Below are 27,740 nucleotides of genomic sequence, written 5' to 3' on the forward strand. Positions count from 1 at the left end.
GATACCAAACAATAACAACAACAACAAGTTTTACATCAGTTGTACTAGATCAGAAATCCAGAGGCCCCGCAAGCCCTATTTTAACAATTTGTTCAAATTATTCTGATGCACGCTAAAATTTGACTACCACTGGGTTAGAGTATTGGATCCTTGAGTCACCATGTGGGCCGGGCAGTCTTTTCCCATTCTATTGTTCAGACTAAGATCTGTCGTATCAACCAATCTCTTTCAAAAGTGTGCCAATGCTCAAAATGAAGAGACACGGAAGATACAGAGTATGAAACAGAAAAACCCACTCCTCCCATTAATAAAACAAGGGCATCCAAGAACTAGTGCAGTCCTAGTTTAGTGCAACGCTTCTCAGCTCTAACTGGGTATCTGTAGTTGTAATATCAACCCAGAGATTTTCATGTGCAGTCAATATCCCTGCTCAAATGAGCAAAAGTTCTAGAAAAACAGTGACTGTGCTCCATTTATTGTACTTCAACGAAGGCAGAAATTACTACTTATTTAGCAGCACTCTGAGCTCATACATAAGTTAGTAATCTATTTTTTCTCTTCATTGCCAGACTTGAAGCAATTATTTTGAAAAAAAAAAAGAACAAATTAAACCACACGACACAGATACATAAAAATAATGACATTCTTCCACAGACTTTTTGGCCTCCTAAGATATATAGTCCAGGTGGTATAGTGGTTACGCGTTGGGCTGAGAGCCATGTGGTTGGCAGTTTGAAACCACCAGTAGCTCCTCAGGAGAAAGACTGGGCTGTCGACTGCTGTAAACAGTTACAGGCTTGGAAATCCACAGGGGCCCACTTCGAGTCAGCGTTGACTTGATGGTAGTGAGAGGAGAGAATTCTATTCTTCCCCAAACATTTTGAAGCCCCCTTCTGTTGTAATTCACACATTATTTAATATTTATTTAACACTATACACTTAGAAAACCGGAGCTGTGACGTGAAGAATACAAAAAAAGTGGACTCTTTAACTAGAAGATTTAATTTGAGATTAGGCACAATTCCTTGGCAAATTACCTAAAGTTTCCAAGGCTGTTTCTTATCTGAAGAATGAGAGAATCAGGGTTTCTCTTGGATTAAATAAGAACTAGTTATAAAAAAGCTCTTGATAAAAGGAGATGAGCCATACAAGTATAAGCTATTATTCCTCTCACCACACCACAAGCACCAGGGCCGCACTACAAGCACTCCACACCGGTCTCTAGATTTTAACTTTATAACAGCCCCACAGAACATTGCCAGTAGAAAGCACGCTCACACACTTAGAGGGACTTACACAGGGCCGTACTGCATACCCAGGAGTTGACCTCTCTTTTGGGGTCCGTTTCCCATCTCATCCCACACAGCAACAGGTTCAGAAGCATCCGATAGCCCACGGACATTTTTGCTTTTTCTTTTCAATTACCAAAATATCAAAGAGCTTAAGTAGTTCCACTGACCTTCTTGAAAATGTTCATTCCCAGGTCTGAAGAAAGATCCGGGACAGCAGACCTACGCAGATTGGTCAATGAAACCTTGGAAAAGGCCTCTGGACTCAGAGATTTTTCCTCTTCGTTACACTTCATAGTGAGATCCTTAACACAAACAAAGCAGACTCAATGGTCAAGGGTACAGAGCTTCATAGCCAAGTTGCTAATTGCAGTCACTTCTTTTACACGAACTGATTTGATGTCTACAAATTATTTGTTGATTGAACTTATACATTCAATTTTGCAAAACCCAAGTGGCTGCTACTGAGGAAACAAAGTATCTCAGACTAATTACTACTCCGTTAGAATCCTCATGCAATTCCAGATAGTCTGGAATTCAAAGAAAATAGGGAGGAAATACACAACTCTTTTTAAAACATTAAATGCAGATATGTTTTCCTTCAACTGGTAATCAAAGCACATGCTCACTTGAAACAGAATCAGACATTTCTTTTTCACTGAAAGACGGCCCATATGTTTTCCAGAACATGAAGAGGTTTTCCCGACACAGCCCAGTAACATTCAAGTAAACCGAAACAATTGGAGCACACTGAGATCACAGTGTTCTCTACGTATTCAAGACATAGCAGTGACAGGAAGGAAGGCAGGAGAAAATGGCCTCAACTTGCTTAGGGCAGTGATTGTAGAACTCTTCTTGATATGGTTAAACAATTGAATTGTATGACAGGTGAATTATATATCAGTAAAATAAAATAAAAAGGAGCGGGAAAACAGGTGATCAAGTGAATAGTAGGACATTCATTTTTCAAAACGTGACTTTCAAGGGATATAATTGTGTTACTATAGTTCTCCAATCATGTAATGGCAAGATTAGATTTAGTGAAATTCTCCCATCATCTGATATAATAACAAGGCTATATTTCAAAAAGCAATATTCCTAATGATGAACTACAAGCACTAAAATGTGTGCATTATACAAAGTAGGCAGAATAATGCTCAATGAAATGTTAGTGCCAGGCATTTCATGGTAATGTGGTCATCAACAAATTATATGGTCAGCAGACCCACTTTTCCATCATTATGCATAAACAGAGGATTGCTCTAGATCAGTAGTTCTCAACCTGTGGGTCGTGACCCCTTTGGGGGTCAAATAACCCTTTCACAGGGGTCACACTTTTTTCATAAGAGTAGCAAAATTACAGTTATGAAGTAGCAATGAAAATAATTTTATGGTCTGGGGTCACCACAACATGAGGAACTGTATTAAAGGGTCGTGGCATTAGGAAGGTTGAGAACCACTGCTCTAGAGTAATATGTGCAAGAAGCATTTAGACAGCACTTCTTTTAATAGTAAATTAAGCACCAGAGAACACCCCAAGGTCCAGTTGTGAACAACAGAAGGGAAAGGATAATGGCGGGAAAGGGACTCATCAGCTAAACGATTCACAGTGGAATACATGGGAGTTGGATACACAGAAGAAAGACAAAAATCAATTGTGGGCAAAGTTGTTGGTTCAAATGACAACGGAGCACACATCTCTTACTTGGGTTTTGTGGGTGTTCACTAATGAGGGAGCTGCTGCCACCATTGAGCTACTCCTGGGTCTAGGTAGGAGAGGAATATCGGGTTCTGGAGGCTTTTCTGGCTTCTCTTCCAACATGTGTCGCAGTCTCTGTAGATAATACATCAAGGACCACTGAGTGCCCTCCTCAGACCAATGGGGCTGGAGTAGACAGCGGAGAACAGCAACATCAAAGTAGGTGGCATAGCGGGACCTCTGGCACGGAGGCAGTACAAGAGAGGCCCTGTTCACAAGGGCAGAAAGGCATGATTACACGGATAGTCAAGCATTTCCAGGGTCAGCACAACATTTTCTCATTCACCGCTCTTTATCATTTGATGGCTACAGATTATTTAACAAGTATAAGTTCATTTTTTTTTTTCAAAATCCTTGTGATTACTACGCAGGAGCCATACTGCTAAATACTAATTGCTACTTGGTTAGAGTCCTCACGCAATACGGTTAGTCTTCATGCAACTCCAGATGCTCCTGGTTCCCACCGTTCAATGTTTGTTATTTGTCAAGCTAAGTACTTCCTGGAACTAGAGAAAAGATGGAGGGTTGAAGGATGAATATGAATTAGGGAGGCAACGTGGAGAATAGAGCAGGAAGGTGGATCATCATTGCAGTTTCAGGAAACCCACAAAATCCTAGAGTTTTAAAGTAATCATGAGTTATGAGGGGTCATAAAAGTTCAAAATAGCGGTTGAGTAGTTTGGAAAGTAGCTAATGACATGAATCAAAACTATAAAAAAGATGAGGTTCAGATAACAATGCCCCCTCTATGTTAAGCTCTCAAGCTTTGCATTGTACTCTGATAGAAATTGGAATGATATTCATCTTACTTATTTCACTGGCCCCTTTAATTTTAAGTGTGTTCATATTATATTAAAAAGCTTCAAGGTGCTAAATAAACAAAACTTACATTGTGAGAAAAATAAAAGCATTTTGAAAATCCTTCCCCATGTAAGATTAAAAAAAAAATCACAAAGCCCTGGAATTCTATTCTTAAATTGAAGCAAGCAACTGATTCCTTACGTGGTGTTTAATTTTATCCTAGTACAAATTGTTTTAATCACCTATTCAATACACTATTCTAACTTAGATATCTTAGGAGATATGAAAGCAGGTAAGTTGAACTTCCTCTCTTTGAGTGACAGATGGTCCAGGAAGGATAATACATAGTAAATGTCATCAATTTTGTAAGCTACAGACACAGATTTGTCAACAAAAGTTGTCTTAGGTCTAAAACCTAAACTTAACCCCCAAGCACAATTTCCTCTTACTTACAATACCTGCACCTCTGTACAGAATATAAACTCCTGTGCCCCACTATCAACATGCACATGATCCTACTCACACATTAAAGAGCCCTAGCAGAAATTTCAGCCACTGAGAATGAGGCAAGGAAGTGTTCCTAAACTTCTCAGACCCACATTTTTAAAACTAGAAATCATAACTCACTAATAGGCCACGGAGTGAATCCAATCAGACATGGCAAACATGAGAATGCTATGTAGAACAGTGTTTAAAATTATCAGAAAGTATCAAGCAAACCAAAATGTAATTGAGCTGATAAAACCTTTGTTATACATATGTACAAATGTGCTAGACACAGTGGATGGATGGATGGATTGTAATAAGAGCTGAAAGAGCCTCCAATAAGATCATTAAAAAATAAGCAACAAAAAATCACCTTTTGTTACAGTGCACTTGTTTGTCATAAATATATCCTTTATTGTAAAATGTTGTAAACAGTTAAAAAGTAAGCATCCAGCACATCTTTAGTGTTCCAAGTATTGTATTCATAGCCTTTATACTCCTCCATTAAAACATATTATCATGATTTGCTATTTCTATTCTCATCATCTGGTGTTTTGGAGATCGATCAACCGCTCATGTAATACCAAACAAACCAAAGCCTCAGCTTTCTCCCATGGAGCCACTGGTGGGTTCAAACTGCTGACCTTGAGGTTCTAAGCGCAATCATCAGAGTTCCTTGATCATACACACACGGTCAAAACTGTCTCACAATCTAATATTCCTCAATATCTTAATTTAGAAGAAACAAAATTTCAGTTGAAAGTCAGCCAGATAAGGTGCTACAAAGCTAATTACTGCACTTCCTTGACAATCATATGAAGAGAAACTTTCAACAATCCTTTACGTCTCCATGTATGCTAGGTCGGCATTTAATTCCTTTGGCTGGGAGCTAAGAAAGCTCCTGGAACCCAATTGCAAGATGATTTTCAGTCCATCAAAATGTGTTACAGATTCTGATTTTCCAAACCCTAGCCGCCAGCCTTCTTCACCGGGCCAAGAGCGAGTGCTGCATGTCAGTCTCTCTTTCTTCTTTGATCCTTCCACTCTCCTGCTCAATCCCTTCCCATCAGTGTTGTAAATCACACTGAATGGAATCCAAGCTCCGGACAACAAAGCCTGCACCATCACACTGTGCCTACCTCTCAGACCTCATTCTCTCACGCTCACTCTGGGAGCCAGTCATCAGAGATTCATTGCTTCTCAGCTCCAATGTCATCTTTCATTACCTGAGACTTAATTTTTTCTTTCTTTGCAAGCTGGCATAGTGCAACGTTTTGTCAGTGGAGGGGACGACGGAGAGACGGCAGGAGGCAACACTTCTGCTTCCTAATCTGGGATGTTGGCTCAGCAGGTTCCTGCAAGGAGGTGCAGCTTGGTCCCTAGAGTTGCAGCTTCCCGGAACCTGCCCCCTGCAGCACACTGGGCTTCTCCAGCGTCTAACTTCTGCAGAAGGATGGCTTCTCTCCAGCACCAGGTTCCTGGAACCCGTCTTTTTCCTGGATGCATGATCTCCCTTGGCAGGGTGGCCAGGAGCTTCCTTCACAGTGTGCTTTGAGCATTTTGTAGCACCGTGCCTGTGCGGCCTGCTCACGATGGATTTAGCAGTTCAGAGAATGGCTTTGGGACAAGTGCCAGGCGGTAAATTTCCAGTAAGTTCCATGACTGCAGTCCCACAGTGATTCTTTCTACTGCCCAGTGAGCTATGGCCCCACCTTCTCAGACAGGGTCTGGTCTCAGTCCCTTCTTCCGGGGCTGCTCCGCCTGCGCCCTGGAGCTGGTGAGCGCTCTGCGTGTGTTCACTCTCGGTGCTCTTCGAACTTCTCTAACTTCTTACTAGCTCGTTTCTTATGACTTCATTCCTCTGTTCAAATTCCTCATTCCTCATAGTAAGCTTAAGAGCCCTGGTGGTCAAAAGGGTCAAGTGTTCAAACACACCGTAGCTCTACATGAAGGAGTCCTGGCAATTTGCTCCGCAAAGAATGCAGCCCCCCCCCCCCCCCCCCGCTGTTCCCACCCCCTCGGGCTATCCCAGGAGGTAAAGAGTCAGAGTTGATTGATTGGCACCTGGCAACAACACTGCTGCGTCCCAATTAACATGAAGTGTCTTTCTCCTGCTTGGACCCATCTGACATGTCTGGTCACTGTACGGCATCCACAGGACTCTGGAAGATGTCAATTTTGGGATGTCTTCGAGGCTCTTCTCTTGGTGGAAATTTCTTCCACCAAGATATTGACAAGCCCTTCTCTTAGGCTTTATCTGGCCTCAGTTCCAAGGGTAACCCCTGAGAGGGCTTTCCCCACACCTATCTAGAAGGACCACCATGCCCCACTATTCATCTCTTTATCAGCTTTTAGCTTCCTTCTGAGCAAGTGGCATGATCTGAAATTTTATTTTATTTCCTCATTTCTTATTGCCCATCTCTGTTTATTTAAACAAATTCACGATTTTCAGAAATTGATTAGAGACAAAGATGGAAACATTCAAGGCTAGGCTTTCATACTTAACCAGCAATACGCATTTTGGAAAGGTGAAGGGGTTGGCGAAGGGCCTACTCATAATGAAAAGTAAACCAGATGCCATCTCACGGGGAGTAAAATGATGAGGAATAAAATTGACAGTAGTATATGAAAGGATGTTCAAATTGGGATAGATTATAAAAAATAATTGGGCCAAATGAGAAAGGCCTGGTGTGTTAATTTGGGTCCTTTAGAGAAACAAATCCACAGTAACTCATGTATAAGAGAGTTTTATATAAAGGGTAAGTGCACATCAAGAAAACATCCCAACCCAGTGCTGCCCAAGCCCACAAGTCCAACATTAACCCTTATGTCCAACACCAATCCACAAAGTCCTCCTCCATCTCACAAAGCACATGCAATGATGCCGACTGCAGGAGGAAAGCCAAGTAGGTGAATGTGTGAGCATCTCAGCACTGGCAGGGGTCTCCACACAGCTGCTCCAACACCCAGGGCTGCATCAGGGTAGGTCCATGCAGCTTCTCCTCAGGGATGTCTTGCAGGAAGTGAGCCTTGCAAGCTGAAGCAGGGAACTGGCTAAGGCAGCTGCACCCTGTTCCCACCATCAGAAAATAAGAAACCTGAGAACTAGAAAGGCGAGGCTCACCGAGCCATTTTTCCCTCCTCCTTCCAATTAACCCCACATGTGTTTATCTGCTAGGTTGGCACAATAAACTGGTCAGGTGCTACATGAATGGCTGAAAGTTTGAATTCACTCAGAAACCCCACCAGGCAAAGGCAAGGCAGTCAATTCCCATAAAGATGACAGTCTAGCAAAGCTCCTGGCCTAGTTCTACTTTGTCCCATGGGATGCCGAGGATCAAAGTCAACAGCACCTCAACAGACTTAAGCTGACATAGACAGTTACTTCAAAAAGCAGTGGAAAATAGAGGTCCATTGAACATCAGAGGGTATCCCCAATGTTGTTGATGTTAAGTGCTGTCAAGTCAGTTACTACTCATAGCAACCCTATATAGAAAACCCCCAAACACGGCCTCGCCTGGTCTTGCACCATCTTCACAATCATTCTTAGGGTTGAACGCATGCTGCAGCCACTGTGTCTATCTATCTCGCCTTCTGTTTCTTCACACCAAGCATGATGTCCTCCTCCAGGGACTGACCTCCCCTGCCATGTCCAAAGTATGTGAGATGAAAAGTCACCATCCTTGTCTTGAAGGAGCATTCTGGCTGTACTTCTTCTAAGACAGATCTGCTGTGTGTGCGCGCGCACACGCACATTGGCAGTCCATGGTATTTTCAATATTCTTCACCTACACCATAGCTCAAACATATCTTTCCCTTCAGTCTTCAGTTTTGATGAATATCCAACTCCACATAGATTTTATCACAGTATAATAATATGGTTTGCAAATACTTGAAAATAAAAGAAAGAGAGGAGAGTAATAAAGACATATATTTGTGAAATATTTTTAAAAATAGGATTAAAATAGGAAAAAACTAGAAAATTTACTCAAGAGATAAAGTAGTAAAACATACAGTAGAAGGTATGATAAAATAGTATACCTGAAAAAGCAGACCTAACCAATACAGGGGTAGTTTCAAACAAAGGAAAATACTATGATATAAACAAGATGATTCAAATGTTTTGTTGTAAATTAGGTGATGATTTACAGGGTTCGTCAACTGTTTTCCAGTCAACAATTCATACACATGCAATTTCATCTCACCTATTGCAGTCCTCTCAAGGTCTCATCACTTATCTCCCTCCCTCCCTATGTGCCTTGTTTCTATTTCTTGTTTGTAGCCCTCTGGAACTTCTTCCCAGGTCCACTGATGGCCCTGTGATCTAAAATGTTTGATGATCCCAACAGCAGGAGAATTCCGTTCCAGACCTGAATGGTGACTGAGGACCACAGTCTCAAGGGTCCCACCAGTATCTATGTGACTCATAAGTTACCATTTTGAGTTCTGCTTCCCCTGGGCTTGTTTTAATTTTCAATTTAAATTTAAGCTTCAATTCTAACTTACATAATAAGCCCTGGCCTTATTCTGATGAAAGACATTGAACTTTTTCTCATTATCACTTGGGGTTGATTTGATTCCAGTTTATTCTATCCTTGAGATCCACATGTAGGAGGGGGCTTCAAAACGTTCAAAAATTCCTTTAATTTTTAACCTATTTTTTTCTGTGAATTTTTTTTAAAGCTCCCTGGTACAATCATGGTTTATATTGTTGGGGGGAAAAGTATTTCCAATGAACACGCCTTGAGTCTTTCAAAATTCCATCATGTGACATCCAGTGTTGTTATTGTCATCACACCAGTATTTCCCCCCCATTGACTTTTCTACCGCCAACATTTCTATTCCCATCACCATTGAAATATAATATGTACAAAGTACAGTAAAAAAGTATTGCTTTCAAATCATAGGAACCTTTATCAGACAAAAATATCAAAATGTGAAGCTATTATTTTAAGACGGATTACTTATTTCTATACACTTCTGAAAGTGATGGTTCCATTTCTCTAATCCGTAGTCCACAGAAATCTAAGCTCTTTGATTTATACCAATTTAAATGAGCATTTTTGGCATCCTTGAAGGACCCAAGTGATGTTATTTTTAAGTGGTATTTTATTTGTTTAGTTTGGAGGCCAAAAAGTGTTTTAAGGGGTAAGAAAAATTAGGGGTTTAGGGTAGATGGGAAAGATTTCCCAATGAAATTCTCATAGGACAGCCCTTACTATTTTCAAAGAATGAGCAGGTTCTTTGTCATGATAGAAAAACAAATCCTCAGTACAATTTTCCTGCCCTTTTTCTCACCAATGCAGTTAGCAATTTTATTAAATTTCTTTCTAATAATCCCTCATGATCACTCTGTATGCATCCAGAAAATAGATCAAGAGTCTTCCAAGGAAATCTACAAGCAGTCACCATAACCTTCTGAAACGACTCCTCTGTCGTGGATTCAACTGACTCAGCGAATCCTCTTGGAAACCATCAATTGATTTGATCTTTTAAAAAACAGTTTATTATTATTAATTGGAAGTTAATACAGATATTATCATTCCCTAGTTTAATCAGTTCAAGCAGAATTGTACAAGTGCTACCATAATCAGCTTTCAAGCATTATTTTTCTTCCTGGATTCCTGCAGATCATCTCCCTTTATCCAACCCCCCTCCCCCCCAAACCCTTATTCTACTTGCTATCCTTTATCCTGGGTTTCATGGGTCTTCAGTGAACTGAGACATGTATTACTGAGATCACTTGTCTGCAGTCATCAAACATTGCAGCAACATGTTTTAAGTACATTAAAAAAATAAACTCATGCCTGTATGGGCTGGAACCCCAATAGCAGCATTTTTGACTTATATGTGTATATTTATTATAAATTCAAATAATACAAAATAATGCTTAAATCTGAAGCTGTATGTTAGCTATAATGATAAATATAGAATTAAAAAATTTATATATCATGTAGAGACACTGATGGCACTAGAGGTTAAGCACTATACTACCAACGGAGCCTGAAACAGTGATGCTATAGGAGAAGATAAATCTGTCTAATAATGACGGACAGTCTCAGAAAGCCCATATGAGCATGCAAGGAGCCAGAATTGACTCAGTGACAATGGATTTGGGCTTTTTGTTTTGTTTTTGATCAACATGTAGCATATTCTAAAGTACAGCTCATATTTTGAAACAATATACTATAATCTTATTTTCTGCTAGATGTTGGGCTTTTCATGGTGTTTTATTATTTAATCTTTTTAAACAAAAAGTTTGAGTCTTAGGATGTAGTTTGTTGCCAAGAGTCTCTTAGGAAGCACGTGAGCAGATTCCAAATCAGGTCCCTATCTTGAGTTGGAGATCTCGTATTTACCCTCACCCTTGTTTCCTCACCCAATCTACTGTGAACCCTTCTTTATCTCTCTATGGGAAAATCTGGCTGTGTACACTTGCCCAGGGTCTCTCCTGCTCCCTGCCTCTGGTTGAAATTAGCAAAAAAGGCAGGAGAGCAATCCTGTACCCCAGCCTCCTTCACCCAACAGGTTTGCCTAGGGCTCTGTTATCCCCGATGGTCACTGCTTTCCAAGGGTCAGGCATTCTGTGTCTCATTTTCTCCACTGCTACCTGCTTTGTTTCTTCAGGCCTGGGCTGGTAGACTTCTCGCTGGGGCAGGTCCTTTATTCTAACTCGCTCTAGTGGTGTCCCTACCTCCTGTTCTAACTCTTGTAGATAGCTCCTATTTTAATTGCGTCTCAAATTAGCCAGCGTGCCACCTGCTTCATCCTCAGACCACTTTGAGAAACACTAGCAATCACACCCATTCCCTAAGGAGCATTTACCATTATTCACCCCCCCCCCCAACTTCACCCCGTTTGTTTTTCTCACAGTAGTGGGACTGAATCCACTCTTTCCAGCCCATCATGTATCTACAATAACAGGGTTGTTTATCTCTGCTGCAATCTTAGAGTTATAAAGAGAAGCCAAAGTATGATGTTGGCCACTTACCAGCTGGGTAATTTTAAGTCCTCAAGTATTTGCAATAATCGTTTGATGTATTTATAAGGGCTGTGAAAACTATTGTTTCCTTGACTAGGCTCCTGGGAGTGAGGTGAATATTCATAGTTCAATACAATTACTTTATTCCCATTAGACTAAGTATAGCTAGTCTACCATTTATTTTTCTGCCTCACACCTAAGTACCCCCAAATCTTTCCTGCTAGTTAATTGGATTGGAGGATTGTATAAGTTATTTCAAATCACCAGAGCAGTATTCCATATGGTGAGATGCAAATAGATGAATTTTATGAGAATCCCAAGCATGATACAGAGGGAGGAGGTGGGTAGAAATGCAGACTCCCAGATCTTACTCCAGAGTTACTAAACTTGCATATCTGAGAAAGGAACCCTGTTCTTTTTAAGCACAGTTATCAGAATAGAAAGACATTTTTGTAAAGGAGTGTGCAATGTGTGTTTTTGAATGTTGCTATAAACTGATTCTGAGTCACGGTTCTCCCATTTGCAACAGAACGAAAGACTGCCAGATGCCAGAGCATCCTCTGGATCTCCGCTGGCCTGCTGGAGTCCCTTATTACTTCCCAGCCTACAGGGCGCGTGGTGTCAGATAGTATTCTGTTGTCATTCTTAGGGGTTTTATTGGCTAATTAGCACCAGATCACCAGTCTTTTCTTCCTACGCTGTTCTACTCTGGAAATTCTACAGAAACATAGCCATCCTGGATGACCTTGCTGGTTTTTGGAATACCAGCATAGCTCCCTGTGGCTTGGTGCTACACAGTACAACAACACAGTGCTTGTTTGCTTTGTTATTGTTGAAATAATTTTGTTAGAACATAAGTCAGACATCATATCATCCAATAGCTCAATCATATCAAGCAGTGTTTTAAAATCACTGCCATAAACATATTCAAAACATCATCTTCCTTCTTGTACTCCTTGATATCCGTTCCCTAATACCCCCTTCCCTAGTACCCCCCCCTAAGAAAACTTATTCTAAGTATTGTCTCGAGATAGATTCACCCAACCTATGTTTCACACACCGAAAAGCATAGAAAAAATACATAACAGAGTCAAGAACTCTGCCAAGAATAACATTACAGCAGAGATAAGCCCATATTTGAAAACAAAACCAAAAAACCCCAAACCCAGAGAATATTAAAAACCAGGAGAAAATATTTTTAAAAAGGAGATCAAATGACAAGGCTTTAACCATTCAAGTCAGAATTATCATTTTAATCCACTATAGTCCTCTATCCAATACATTCCAGCTGATAACCAGGTTATTTCACCCTTCTCTTGTGGTCCAAGGGGAATCACCAGAGATTCCACGTGTAGATCTTGTGAATGTATTCTGGGCTTCCACCGTCCTGCTTGGGCTTCTGCAAACCCAAATTTCACAATTTAAGTCCTGATACCATCCCCTGCTTCAAATCTGGATTATTTTAGATGGAAATGCCATGACTCAGACAATATACTGACAAATTTTTCCCTGAGATAGCAAATGACAAAATTTGACTTTCTCTATACATAAAATCTATTTCACTAAATGTGCTTACTAATTGAACAAGCAAACCCTGTAGCCCCTGAACAGTTTCCAAGTGGGCATGTTAGTTCAGCTGATGAAATGCAGACCATCAAAACCACACCAATCTGAGCTTGTGACCAGAATTTTTAAAATATCTGTAATTTAGATTGTATGTAATCAAAATGTTCTACGTAAATTCACACTCTGATTGCTTAATGTTCAAAACAACTTTTGAAACACAGTTAACAAGGCATTCTATAATAACAAAAAAACAATTTATAACCCAGAGCACCTTCTTTTAGTATGTTATTCAAGCACTCGTTTATTGGCTTAACGTGTGGACTTCACTACATTGAGGAATCAATAAACAGGAAGAACAATCAATAACAATTTTCATTTCATTTAATACAGCATTTTTAGCTGTAATCAACTTGTCACTAACCAAAGTAATTTTATTTCGTGTTCTGTTTATCTAATTAACATATGAGATAAATGAGGGGAGGCTCGTTGCTATAATTATGATAAAAGGTTCTTTTCAGCTCTGATATTCCATGAGTCTATCAGCTATTTTGTAAAAGGAAAAGGGAAAGTTTTCCATGAGAGGGAATGAATAAGATGCTTCCTCCTAAATGGGATATGCAAAATAATGAATAATGTATACAAAATTTGATGATATTTCTATCTACATGGTGAGCTCATATATTGTATTTGCTTCTTTTTAACACTGTATTTTCCTTTAATTAACATACACTTCTTTTATATGTATAGAATTAACAACATCTTAGGAACAAAAAAGGCTGTACAAAAAAAGGATTGCTTTAACTTATCTCCTAAGAAAGAAACCATAGCTTCACACACCTGTTATTAATTGGGTTTGGGGAAGTCAGGAGACAGCATTTGAGCTAATGCTCTCTGGAAACAACAGAGAATTTATGGAGGCAGAAGACTGTGGAAATCAGCCTTGATCCTTTGTGGTATCTAATGAAGCAGAAATTAAAGTCTATACACATGATAATTAAAGATGAAACCGCACCAACTGTAAAGGACTAGCTACCTGTTCATTGACTGCAGAGTTCACAGAAGAGTGATGTTCAGTTTAGTCAAGGTCAAGGCCAGAGAGATGATGTAATTGGATGTATTTGATCCAAGCAGACAGCTTTTGTTGCTAAGATATTTGCATTGCTTTATTATTCAGGTTCTCTTAATTTCTGATTAAAATGTGAACTACTCTAATGAACACTAGCATTTCCATAGCAACCAGTCACTGCATCGAGGCAGAAAGTGCCAGGCCTCTGGATATATGTGTTCTATGGGTGACTGTGTGCATGGGTGACTGCATGCATGGATGTGTTAAGTAATGCACACTTATGTGGATGCTTGAGAGTAGGATTATCAGTGAATATGAAAAAGAATTTCCTTCCATATTGAGGGAGTTCGGGATTTATTGACTGGATGGCAATGGGTGACACAGTTGCTTTTGTCTTTTCAGACTAATCATATTGAAGCTGCTCAGAGAATAGATAATATTTTCTGTTTGTATTTGAGAATTTATTACTGCTGAGAACATCTATGATATAAGCACTATAAGCTCTTAAGTATTTAATTATGTTGAGAGGAAGACTGTGGTAGATATCCTCCTGTAAGAGATTCCCATGGGTTGTTTCTTGCCTTCTAGTATTTTCACCTTTGTGTCTAGTCTCTTTCAAAAATGTAGCAAAGGTTGGTCAGTGTGGCCAGTAGACTATTGTAGAGGTGTTGATATGCTATGTCTAAGAATAGGTTATAAAACACACCGTAGTTTCTATCTTGGTCTTTCTTCTCTCCGTGTTGCGCGTGTGTGAGCATCTACTTCTGCCTTTCTCATCATTTGTTTTATCAGAAGGTAGGTACTATGCTGTGTGTAACCCTGGGGAGAGGTCCATCTAACAAGAAATGGAGATGTGGCCAATATCCACCTGAGTGATTTGGAAGCAGATAGTCTACCCATGCTTTCTGATGAGTCGTCCCCGTCAGTATCTCCACAGCCGCCTTATGAGACAACCTGAGCCAGATTTACCAAGTCAAGTCATGCTTCAGTTCAGGACCAGCAGAAACTTGGCAAGAGAGTAAGTTTCAGGCTGCTAAATTTTCATTTAGTTTAAGATTAGCAAAGGATAACTGATAAAATGTTGTATCCTTCACTAATCTATTAAAGAGGATGAGCAAATAAAAAATGGGGTCAATGACCCTATGTACAAATAGGATTATAAATTTCTTCTGTAGTAGGAAAAAAGTGTAATTTGGAAAATGTAATGGTGATCATGTGTTTGTTTTCACCTATGAATATACTTACTTGTTATATATTCCTATTTATATATTCTTCTTAAATAGTGTTCATTTTAGTCTGCAATTTGGAAGGCACCTTGGGGGCATAATGGGCTATGAATTGAGCTGCTAACTACAAGGTCTGCAATTCAAGCCCACCAGTAATTCTGCAGGAGAAAGAGCCTCATAAAACATCTCTGCTCCCAACAAGATTTAAAAGTGTCTGGAAGCCAAAGGGGCAGTTTCACTCTGTCCTATCTGATCACTGTGAGTCAGAATTAACTCAATGACAGTGAGTCAATTTTCTGCCAATGACTTTGATGATCTTAAAGTCTTAGGAAAGAAATACTGAGGTAAAGAGACTTGGATAAATCACTCATTTCTCTGTGAGAGCACTGATGATATTGAATCTTAATGATTTATTTGGGTGCATTTCCCAAATAGATATACTTGCCTCAGAGCAAGAAACTTGAGTAGTCTTCTAATTCCCCACATCTATGATAATAATGCAGTACTCTCACTATTTGCTAAAAAAATTGTTGTTAAATGGTCAGGAGACATAAAAACTCAGAGACAAACTTAGGGGTTTTAGCAGACCACAGTAATATAAAATAAAAAATATATCATATTGTATTCCATCCAAAGGATGAAAACCTGCAGAAGGTAGAAATGTTTAAATATTGAGGATTTCCTAGATATACTTCATCTGCTCATAGGATTTATAAGTGTAACAAAGATATAATGGAAATAGAGGTTGCTATTGCAAGTTTAAACTAATTAGCATGTAACATTTGTTCAGTCACACGTAAATGTTCACTTGGAGTTGGAGATAATATTATCCTAAATATGTTGTTTATATTTATCATCCAAAATAATTAAACTCCAGTTTGATGAATGTTCTACTTATTACTCCCACACAACTTTTTAGAGAGGAGATAATTCACTCTATAGAGTAGTTTCAGATTCTCGGTCATCTCTGGCGTTCGTATCATTTCAACAAATATGAATCATGGATTCAGTGCAGGCATTAGGCTCGAGGTAGAGAGCACTAAAAAAGTCAGATGAAATTCTGCTCTCTCTCAAAGAATTCATGATCTATTTAGAATACTAGCACACAAATAAGTATTTATTTAGATAAAAAGTTAATAACAAAGATTTAATTTACTTAAGTTATTAATTTAGTTAATAGCTAAGAATTTCAAAATAAAAACACATGATAAGCATATGCTGGGGAAGTCACATAAAAAGGTTTATGGAAGGCTTCTGGCATGGAGTGACTTGTATCCCCATATATGCTGGGATCTATCTGCTCCCTAGATCTGCAAGTGCGATCTTACTTTGTTAGCTTAATGAAGAGCCATGTAGCTGCAGAGTGTGTCATAAATATACAACTTCTGAGGTATAAGGAGCAGCATAGCAGCCACAAAAATAAGGAAGCACAGATGGGAGGAAGTCAGAGGTCACAGGAAGATTGCCAAGGGCTGAGAAATGCCTGGATTGTAAACTCTGTAAGAGACAAGGGTACCTAGAACCAATACCTTGAATTTAGAATTCTGGCCTTTCAGACTATAGAAAACTAAATGTTAGTTCTTCAACATTTCCTTTATGTGGGTTTTGTGTTACAGACCCACTAGGAAATGAGACAGCTTTATAATGAGTATGCAGCCCTTTAAGCTGGACCTGGAAAGGAGCCTGGGCTTTTGTGGAAGATGCTATGACAGGTATCCTCTGACTTGGTTTACCCAAGAAAAAGAGCCTCTTGTCTGTGATGGTCCAGATTCATTATATAACAGAGATAGTCCGTCAACAGGGAGGAACCATTTATTATTGTACAGCTCAAACTGTATCACTAATAGAAGGTGCAATATGGAGACACTTAGTTATGGCTAAATAACTAATCCATAAGCACCTGGCAGCGATTGCGGCTTTGAGTATGCAAGGAGGAATGAATCACTGCCCCTGTCCTCAGGGGCTTCTGTTTCACAAAGATAGTATGGATTTTACTGTACAGATTATGTACATTCTGATATAGATACATGGGGTTCAAAAGGTAATGAAAAAACTATCTTCAAATCCCATTTTTCTCACGAACTTATTGAAGCCCCCTCATGATATATCTATATCTGTGTCGATGGACATATCTATGACTACATTTTATCTATACCTGTTCCAAGAATGTTTAATAACTTGATTTTGAGCCAAATCTGGAAGGGTTCAGTTCACCTCCATTACATGATGGTGGAAAGGGCATTATGACACGAGGGATAAAGTGCTTTAAGGGCAGTTTGAAAGTGAACAAAAAGTAGTCAATGAACTCTAAATACCTAAGCCACCACCTGTCTGTCTTACGTGTCATATGACAGTGCCTGCTGCTGGGATGTTAGGAGTCATGCCACTGGGATTTCCAATACCAGCCGGGTCATCCAAAGGGAACACGTTTCAAACGAGCTTCTAAACTAGGAATAGACTACAAAGAAGGGATCAGCTGCCCACTTTGGAGGAATCGGCCACTGGAAAGCTTATGAATAGCAGCAAAACAGTGTCAGGTACCGAAACCGTCATGAAAGACGCAGATTATTGTCAGATACGATGCCAGAAGATGAGTTCCTCAGGTTCTCAGGTGGGAAGGCACTCAAAATATAACCGAGGAAGAGGCATGGTCTCAAAGGAGAGTCAGGGCAAGAACGGATTGAAGCCTCTGGGCTTTCCTTGGCTAATGAGGCACAACTGAAAACAGTTGCAAATATCAATTCATCACTGGAACTTGGAATGTATGAAGTATGAATTTTGGAAAAATGGAAGTCATCATAAAGAACATGAAATGCACAAAGATCAATATCCTAGGCATCAGTGAGCTGAAACGGAATGGCGTGGGCCATTTTGTATCATAAAATCAAATGGTTTACCATGCTGGGAATGATAAAATCAAAAGTAATAGCATAACATTCATTATCCAAACGGATGTTCAAGAGCTACCTTGAACTACAATGCTGCGTGTGGTAGGATAAAGTTCATCCACGTACAAGGGAATCCAGTCAACACAACTACTATGCAGAGTTAAGCACCAACCACTAAAGCTACTAATGAAGAACTTAAGAATTTTACCAACCTTTTTAGTGGGATATCATCAAGAATATCCTACATGAAGAAAGAAAAAGGCCATTAAAAGACAGAAAAGAAATGAAAAAATCATGGTGGGTATCAGAAGAGACTCTGAAATATGCTCTTAGTCAAAGAGTAGCTAAGGCAAATGGAAGAAATGATGAAGTCAAAGAGCTGAACAAAATATAACATTATGATGAAAGGGGCAAAAATCTAGTTAGAAAAACCCAAAAGGCAGAGTATACCCAGTATATCTTGAACTGAAAGAACTAAACAACAACAACAACAAATTCAAGCCTCTATGTATAATACTGAAAGATTCTATGGGCAAAACACTGAAAAACGCAGGAAACATCCAAAGAAGATGGAAGGAATGCAGAGAGTCTGTTTACTAAAAAGAACTAGTCAATAATCAAGCATTTCAAGAGGTAGCATACGATCAAAAACCTATAGGGAAGGGTAGAACGGTTCCTATGGGTTTCTATAATTCTTCATGGGAGTAGAAAGCCCCATCTCTCTCCTCTGGAGCAGTTAGTGGTTTCGAACTGCTGACCTTACAATTAGCAGCCCAACGTGTAACCACTACACCACCAGGGCTCCTTTTCTATTTATTAGTAATTCTGCCCTGCAATAATAAGAAATTATCCATCTCTCTCTTATTCTACGTGGCCACTGTAAATTTGCCACAGAAAGACATGGAACAGTTAGATTGTTATTTTTTACATCACTTTTACCACAACACATTTAGTGAATTATGGTGAGACAACAGTGAATGCAGAAGCACCAGTTAGAAACTAGTTGCAGGAATTCAAGAAAGAGATCGTAAGAATCTACGCTTAACCAGTGGCTCTAGACTCAGAGAGCATTTTAGCGGTATTAAGAGACTAGAATGGAAAGACTATGGGGTGGAGTGACACTCATTTTTGGCTAAGATGCCTGGGTTGATAAAGGGATGATTTACTGTCTTAGAAAATACAGTGCTAAGTCAAAATGCATACCTATTACAGTTCTGGTTCATACATGCACGGGTTTGTTCCAAACAGAACGTGTCAAAATGAGTTTCTGCGATCAGTGCATGACAGCAAAAAAGTTCTTTCAGAAATATACTTGTCTTAATCTTGTTGGGATATCTTAAAATATTTTCCAATCAAAAGAGTGACTTCTGAAGGGGCTCTTTTGGGCCAGTCAAATCCAAAGCAGCGAGGTCCATTCAGAAGGTTGTGGTGAATGCTTTGGGGAATAGCAAAGGACTAATATTGATCCATTGTCTCAAAGAACACAGGAAAATCACTAGAACTTATTATGACAAAGTTTAAGAAAATTGACACTGCGAAGGTGGGAAAAAGTCAGGAAGTTTGCACTTAAGAACTTTTTCCATGACAACAATGCAGATGCACATTCTTCAAGAGGAACAAGGACTGTTCCTGAGAAGTTCCTGGGGAAACATGCCCACCCTCCAGTCCTCTTCTTGCCCCATCAGCTTTCTTATTGTTCCCGAATTCAAGGGAAATAGAAAAGGAACATGAGCTGTGGCCCCCAAGAATGCCTCGATTGCCAATTCAAAGTGGTGTGCATCAGCGAGAACACAGTTCTCCCTGCAAAGGTGAGAAAGAGGGAAGCCAAGTCTTTCGAAGTGTGTAGTCCTAGCTGGAGATTCTCTCAACAAGCAGTGTCTTCACATTCTGAGAGTCTCATTTAATAGAGAGTTCTATGCTTTGGGTCAATACTTTATGACTCATCCTCACATAGAAACATGAATTTCCTTTGGACAGAGTGAGTTTGAAGAACCTGGGAAGTATGGGAGAGATGTCTACGAGTATGTTAATTATATCGGAATAGAACACAAAAGAGCTGTCTAGATTAGAGAGAAAAGATGTGGTTGTTCTGATATGTAACTGGTGATGGAAGCCATGTAGTAAGTAAAACCACTCCGAGGAGTCATACATAAGAGAGGGGAACACCAAACTTTGAAGGACCATGAAAGAGAAGTCAATGAACATGTCTGAAGAAGCTCAGTTAGAAAGGTAGTATACCACCAAATACAAATAGTCACCTATCGTGAGTAAAGTCGACACATCATCGAGGAGATGACTAGGTTTGTAGAGTACTCGACGGAGTGCTTCCCTGAAAGCTCACCTTCTCTCGGGAGGGTAGCAGAAATATTGCGGACTATGGGATTGCCAGACAGGATAGCAAATGCAGCTTTCCCCCTTCTTTGCTGGGAGCCTCCGAGTCAGCTATTTAATCTGTGTGCTTTAGTTCCTTAATCACTAAGAGGGATAATGTTTTTTGTGAAAATTTAGTTCATTCACTTATTCAGTTCCCTTCACGGAGGCCACTGTACCAGGCAATAAAATAATGAACAAGAGAAACTTGACCCTTCCTGTAATGGATTTTATAGAATGTCACTATAAATCATAGGCATCTGGACTACACTTTACCACAAAAGAGATCAATAGCCATTGAGCAAATAACCACACCTCTATTTATGTTTAAATGATGATGGCCATTAATGCCACAAAGGAGAACACAGAGCTCTGTGTAAGTGTTGAACACGGATGAAAACCGCTTCTGGGCATAACAAAATGATATTTAATATGAGGTTTGAAATGAGATGAGTAAATGAAAACAGATGGAAGAACTATCCAGGCAGATGGAACAATCTAGCTAGAGCTCAGAGCTAGGGGAGAAGAATGATGTATATGAAAAAGTCTCAGAAGGATGGCAAGTTCAGTGATTGGGTGGGAGCAGGGGCACAATATTCAATGAGAGAGCCAGACAAGGACCAGATGCTGCATTGTATGGTAAACGTGATGGGATGCTATGCTCCTCATTATACCTTATGTTATATAAGACTTGATCTTCACAGATTGGCATTAGCAAGATTTTCTCTCCTTTCTGGCTTTGAAAAATAACCGATTAGGCTGAGAGGTAGCTTAGGGAGTGGACCATGTGGCAGCCCAGTCAACAGCCAGCAAGAGAATGGGGCCTCAGTCTGAAAATGGCAAGGAAATGAATTCTGCCAACCACCCTGAAGGAGCTTGCAAGTGGATCTTTCTCTGCTCAAGCCTTTGTTGAGATCTCCCCAGTGTTGGCACCTGGATTTCAGCCTGGTAACACCCTGAAGCAGGAAACCTAGATACATTGTATGTCAACTTCAGAAGAATTAAAACTGTAAGATAATAAATGTATGCCACTTTAAGCCACTAAGTTTATGGTGATTTATTATTCAGCAGCAGAAAACCAATTCAAGAATGATAGAAACTACAGAAAATCAAATTTTGGCCAAATTTTAGGACTAATATTTTGTAAGAAAGACCAGTAAATTTTGTCATTGTGTAATGTACAAAATAAGGAAACAAATTATTTACAACACAATACATCGGTATACCTTGGAGACATTTTGGATTTGGTTACAAATCATTGCAATAAAAGAAATATCACAATAAAGCAAGCCACACACTATTTTTTCAGTGTATACAAAAATGATATTTACACTCTTCTCAATAATAGAACAATAGAAATAATTTTCCAGCACACCGGGGACATTCTCCTGTCCCCTAGTTTTTTTTTCTGGAATTAATTATAACAAAATGAGCTTAAATAAATTTTAAAATATTGAGATATTACAAATGATTTTTTCAGATCACATTGCTATAACATTTGACATCAATAATAGGAAGACCAAGGGGTAGGGGTTGGGGAGTATGGAAAAAAATACCAGGAGTGGAACAATACCCTACTTAAAAACTACTAGACAGTTGAAAAAATGAGGAATTACATATCAAAATTCTTCAAAGCAAATGAGAATAAAAATGCAACTATCCCCAACTCTTTAGTGCACAGCAAAAGCAGGATGTGGGGACAGTTTGTAGCCACAAATACACATATCCGAAAAGAAAAAGAGAACTAAAATCATCACCGCAAACACCTTCAACAATTAGAACAAGAACAGCAAAATAGGTGTCCAGTCAGTGCAAGAAAAATAACAGCAAAGAGCAGAACAGAAATAAAATGAATCAGAAAACGAAAAATAATAGAAAATATCTGCAAGGCAAGAAGTTAGTTCTTTGAAATGATTAACAAAATTGGCAAACCACTTGCAAAAATAACAAAAAAGAAACAAGGAAGGGCTACAAATATCAGGAATCGAAAATGAAATGGGTGACATCACAATAGAACCAATTGAAATAGGTAACACAACTCTAAAAGACTAGCAAATTTGAAAACTTTGAAGAAATTGACAAATCTCTAGAAACCTTCTATTTAATTTAACATAGGCTGATGTAGAAAACTTCAACAGATCCATAACAAACTAAGAAAGAGATTAGAAAACCCCCAGTGAATATATGACGATGGGGAAAGAGATTTATGTGCATATATTTATAGGTTTAGTATTAAGGTACCAGATGGACATTGGGCCTCCACTCAAGTACTCCCTCAATGCAAGAACACTTTGTTCTATTAAACTGGCATTCCATGATGCTCACCTTCCATGATGCTGAAGAAAAAGTGGGTGCATACGCAAGTGTGGTGAAGAAAGCTGATGGATTTCAGCTATCAAAAGATATAGCATCTGGGGTCTTAAAGACTTGGTAAATAAGCAGCCATCTAGCCCAGAAGCAACAAATCCCACATGGAACAAGCACACCAGCCTGTGTGATCATGAAGTACTGAAGGGATCAGTTATCAGGTATAAAGAACAAAAAATCAAATCATTGTGAATGAGGGGAGTGCAGATTAGGGACCCAAGACCCACTTGCAGACAATTGGACATCCCCTTACAGAAGGGTCACAGGGAGGAGATGAGCCAGGCAGGGTGCAGTGTAACAACAATGAAACATACAACTTTCCTCTAGTTCCTAAAAGCTTCCTCCCCAACCCCCGAACTATCATGCTCCCAATTCTACCTTACAAATCTGGCTAGACCAGAGGATGTACACTGGTACAGATAGGAACTGGAAACACAGGGAATCCAGGGTGGATGACCAGTGTCAAGAGTGTTGATGCCTGGAGGGTGGAGGGAGGGAAATGATTACAAGGATCTACATATAACCTCCTCCCTGGGGATGGACAACAGAAAAATGGGTGAAGGGAGACATCAGACAGTGTAAGATATGACAAAATAATAATTTATAAATTTCCAAGGGTTCATGAAGGAGTGGGGAGAAAGAAGGGAGGGGGTGAAATGAGGAGCTGATGCCAGGGCCTTAGGTGGAGAGCAGATTTTTTGAGAATAACGAGGGCAACGAATGTACAAATGTGCTTTACAAAATTGATATATGTATGGATTGTGATAAGAGTTGTATGAGCCCCCAATTAAAAAAAAAGACTCCCAGTGAAAACAACAACAACAAAAGCACTCCAAGGTCAGATAGCTTTGCTGGGGAATTCTACCAAGCATTTAGATAAGAGTTGACCCAAATTCAATTATTCCGGGATATACAAAAGGATGATAAATTCTTGAACTCATTTTATGAGGTAAGTATAAACCAGGCAAAGGCATTACCAGAATAGAAACTATAGGCCACTATAACTTGACCATAAATAAAAGAATTTTCAGTAAAATCTTAGCCAATAGACTCCAACAAAAATGTAAAAAAAAATAATGATACATCATGATCAAGTGGGATCCATTACTAAGTATGCAAAGATGGTTTAATACTAGAGAACAAATCCACCCTATAAGTAAAATAAAGGAAAAGAGCTGCATGAGCAGGTGCAGAAAAGAAGCCTTTAACAAAATCCAACTCCCATCCTGATGAAAGTACTCAGCCAGATCGAAACAGAAGGGAAATTCCTCAACATAACAAAGGTCATACAAACAAAACCGATGGCCAACATCTCCCTCAAGGGGAGAGACTTAGGGCATTCCCTTTGCAAATGAAAACTAGACAAGGATGCCCTTGATTACAACTCTTAATCAATATGCCGGAAATCTTTGCCAGAACTATTAGACAACAAAAAGAAAGCATGGCATTTGCATTGGCAAAGAAGTGTAAGCCTCTCTATTTGCAAATAACATGAAAAATCCAAAGAATCAACAAGAAAATCATTGGAAATAATTGAAAGATTCAGCAACATGTCAAGCTACAAGATCAGCATACAAAACTCAAGTGGATTCCTTTATAGCAAAGAGAACTCCAAAACGGAAATTCATAAAAACAGTATCATTTACAATAGCCACCCATAAGCTGAACTACTTAAGAATAATCCCAACCATAGAAAGAAAAGACTTGTACAAAGAAAATTACCAAACTCTACTATGAGAAACCAAAAGAAACCAGCCTTAGCAGAAGTATTCATGTTCATGGATAGGAAGATCTATGAATGTAACGCAATTCTGATCCAGCTTCCAGTATCATTCTTCAAAGACATGGAAAAATGAACCACTGATTTTACCTGAATGGAAAGAGACCAGGATAAACACAGCACTACTGAAGAATAAGAGGCTTCTCTCTTCTGGCATCTAGGACCCAGTCATGACAGTCAAACTGGTTTGGTACTGGGACAGAGATAAACATGCCAACCAATGCAGTAGAATAGGGAACCCAGAGAAATACCACCCACCTACAGACAACGGACTTGTGAAAAAGTCCAAAAGACATAAAATGAGGAAGAGCCAGTTACTTTGGCACATGATGCCGGTGAGACAGGATTTTCATTAGCAGGCGATTGAAACAGGAGCCACACTTCATTTCATAGACAAAAATGAGCTCAAGATGGACGGAAAAGCTAAGTGTAAACCCACTAATATCATAAATGAGACAACAGGGACAAACTGAAGTGCACTGGGAGGCGACATAAACACAAGATCAAATACAATGGAAACCACATACAGAAGATATCACAGGTGGCAAGGAACAAAAAGACACTGTGTGCATCAAACAGTCTCATCAGAGAGGCAAACAGGGAATCCACAGACTGGGAGGAAACTTTTGGCAATGACAGATCAATCTATGTCTAAAAGATATAGAAAATTATAACAACTCAATAAGAAAAAGTTGAATAATCCAATTAGAAATGAACAAAGCACATGAACAGACAGTTCATGAAAGGACATCAGGGTGCCAATAAACATGAATAAATGCCCGAGACCATTAGCCTTTGGAGAGATGCGAATCAAAACAACAACGAGATGCCACCGCACACTGGTACAAACAGCACAGTTAAAAAGAACCCCCCAAACCGGAAATTAGCAAATGCTGGAGAGGATGGCAGCGATGGGACCCCTCATACACTGCCGGTGTTCTTGAAAGCCATACAACTACTGTGAAAAACAAAATGGCACTTCCTGAACTGGGAATAGAAATGCCATATGACCCAGCCATCCCTCTACCCTAAGAAACAGGAACAAAGTACAAGCAGATACGTTCGCATCCATGTCAATTGCAGCACTATTCACAACAGCAAGAAGATGGAAACAACCTAGCTAAAGGCCCATCAATAAATAAATCTGGGAGATACACCCAGCAGAATAATGGTGAAACGGAAACACCTCATGGCATGCATGGATTTGGAGGACATTATCTGAGTGAAGTTAGTCAAGCACAGAAGGCCACTGTTACAAAGAGATGAAGATAAAGGTAGCCTACCACAAGAAACAGACTTCTGTGGTTACCAGGGAGAGCACAGGAGGGCTGGGTATGGCGAAGTGATAGGGTAGAGGGTAGACAAGTGATAACTGGGCGAAGGGGAAGAGAAAATCTCATTAAAAGAAGATAGGGGGAGAATAAAGTGTGGCAGGGCCAGGTATTGGGAGGGTTGATAAGTTGTTAAACTGGTGGAAGACAAAAGTGATTATCTGATATGTAAGTCCCACCTAATGTGCAGTAAAAAGGGGGTAAAGGGAGACACCAGCCAGTGCAAGACATAGAAAAAATAATAATAATCTTTAAATTATCAAGGGTTCCTGAGGGAAGGAGGGAGGGAGGAAAGGGGAAGGGGGAAATGAGGAGCTGATACCAAGGGCTCAAGTCGTAAGAAATGTTTTGAAAACGATGATGGCAACAAGTGCTTGACACAATGGATGTATGTATGAATTGTGGTAAGAGTTGTAAGAGTCCCCAATAAAATGATTTTTTTTAAAAAGGCTTTAACGTCATGTTTGCACTACAGTCTGTAAGTGTGCAATGGCATTAAGAATCAGTGTGAAATATTGTGAGGATTATCAAAATATGACAGAGAAACGAATGGAGCACATGCTCTTGCAAAATTGGCACCAATAACTGGCTCAAGGTTGAGTTGCCACAAAGCTTCCAGTTGAAAAAAAAAAAGCAATGTCTGTGAAGAGTCACAAAAAGCAGTGAAATAAAATGAGACATATGCCTGTGTGGGAAACAGAAAGGTTATTCCCCAGCTTGTCCCTCATATTATATGGCAAGCCTAAGGTGCTGCTTGCTCCCACATGCTCAATGACTAGACACTTGGAGGTCAACTGCTTAAAGGCTATCTCCCTGAGGATTATCAACCATCTAGAGCAGTCAGACCCTAGAGTCTGTCCCTCGCTAAGTAGGGCCCACTCCCTTCTGATGAAGATAATGGCTTGTTCCCCTGAAGGAGAGCCCAAAGACTAAGTAAGGTCAAACCAACTCAGGAGAAACAAAGGTGAGGCTGCCAACTCATGGCTAGAGTCAGCCCATCTTGTTACGTGTATGCCTTCCAGTCACCTGTTTACCCCTAGCGCCTCCCTTCTTATTGCACGTACACCCTTAGCTCATCTCCCTCCTGGTGCACGCATACCTATTATATAACCCCTTCCTGTTATGATGTAATTGGGGGGCTTGCATGTCCCCTGAGTGAATATAAGCCTTGATTGGAAATATACTCACTCTCTGCATGGACCTGGCTGCTGAGATATGGCCATCCTGGAGGTGAGCATTCATGTGCCTTATCTTGTCTGATGTCTCTTTAATGTTACCCCTCAATTACACACCCACCTCTTGGACCCATTCGATTGTGGGGGCTGGTGCCCCACATGCTTCTATTAGTATTTAATTTTGTTTAAACTTGAAATTAAATTAAAGAGCCCCGGTGGTGTAGTGGCCGAGATGGGCAAGGCGAGCAGTTGGACACTACCCGCAGCTCAGCTGGGGAAAGATAAGGCTTAACTCCAATGAAGAATTACGGCCTCAGAAATGCACAGGGGCAATTCTCCAACTTCAACAGCTCAGCAACCTTCCCGATAGCTGGCCCCACTCTAGTTTTTTCCTGTCTTCTTTTTATCAGATCCGATCTCCCCCTTCACCTAGTGAACACCTGCCAACCCCGTCCCAGGGTTGCTATTGGTACACAGTCTACTCAATGGCAGTGAGTTACCTTTAACACTGATTGAAAAGTAGTTGTGCTCACTTAGCTCTGTATTTTCAACAATTCTAAGAAATCTTAATAAAACAACACATCTAAGTGGCCAAGCTTTGGTACCAGTGAAAGGAAGAGAATTTGAAAATTATCAAATGAGATCATCAGCAAA

The 27,740-nt window shown here is 39.8% G+C and overlaps 1 protein-coding gene across 3 annotated transcripts in view; it reads right to left on the reverse strand.

Annotated features, from left to right (window-relative positions):
• Nucleotides 1–27,740, reverse strand: part of UNC80 (unc-80 subunit of NALCN channel complex) — a 249,347-nt gene that overhangs the window by 195,220 nt on the left and 26,387 nt on the right. For all 3 annotated transcript variants that reach the window (XM_075529392.1, XM_075529390.1, XM_075529391.1), the window contains exons 8-9: nucleotides 2,995–3,256; nucleotides 1,460–1,594 (exon numbers count right to left, since the gene is read on the reverse strand). In XM_075529392.1, the coding sequence (XP_075385507.1) occupies nucleotides 1,460–1,594; nucleotides 2,995–3,256 (397 nt within the window). The remainder of the gene's footprint in view (nucleotides 1–1,459; nucleotides 1,595–2,994; nucleotides 3,257–27,740) is intronic.

This window comes from Tenrec ecaudatus, chromosome 13 (assembly GCF_050624435.1).
Source record: "Tenrec ecaudatus isolate mTenEca1 chromosome 13, mTenEca1.hap1, whole genome shotgun sequence".
Classification (NCBI taxonomy): Eukaryota; Metazoa; Chordata; class Mammalia; order Afrosoricida; family Tenrecidae; genus Tenrec; species Tenrec ecaudatus.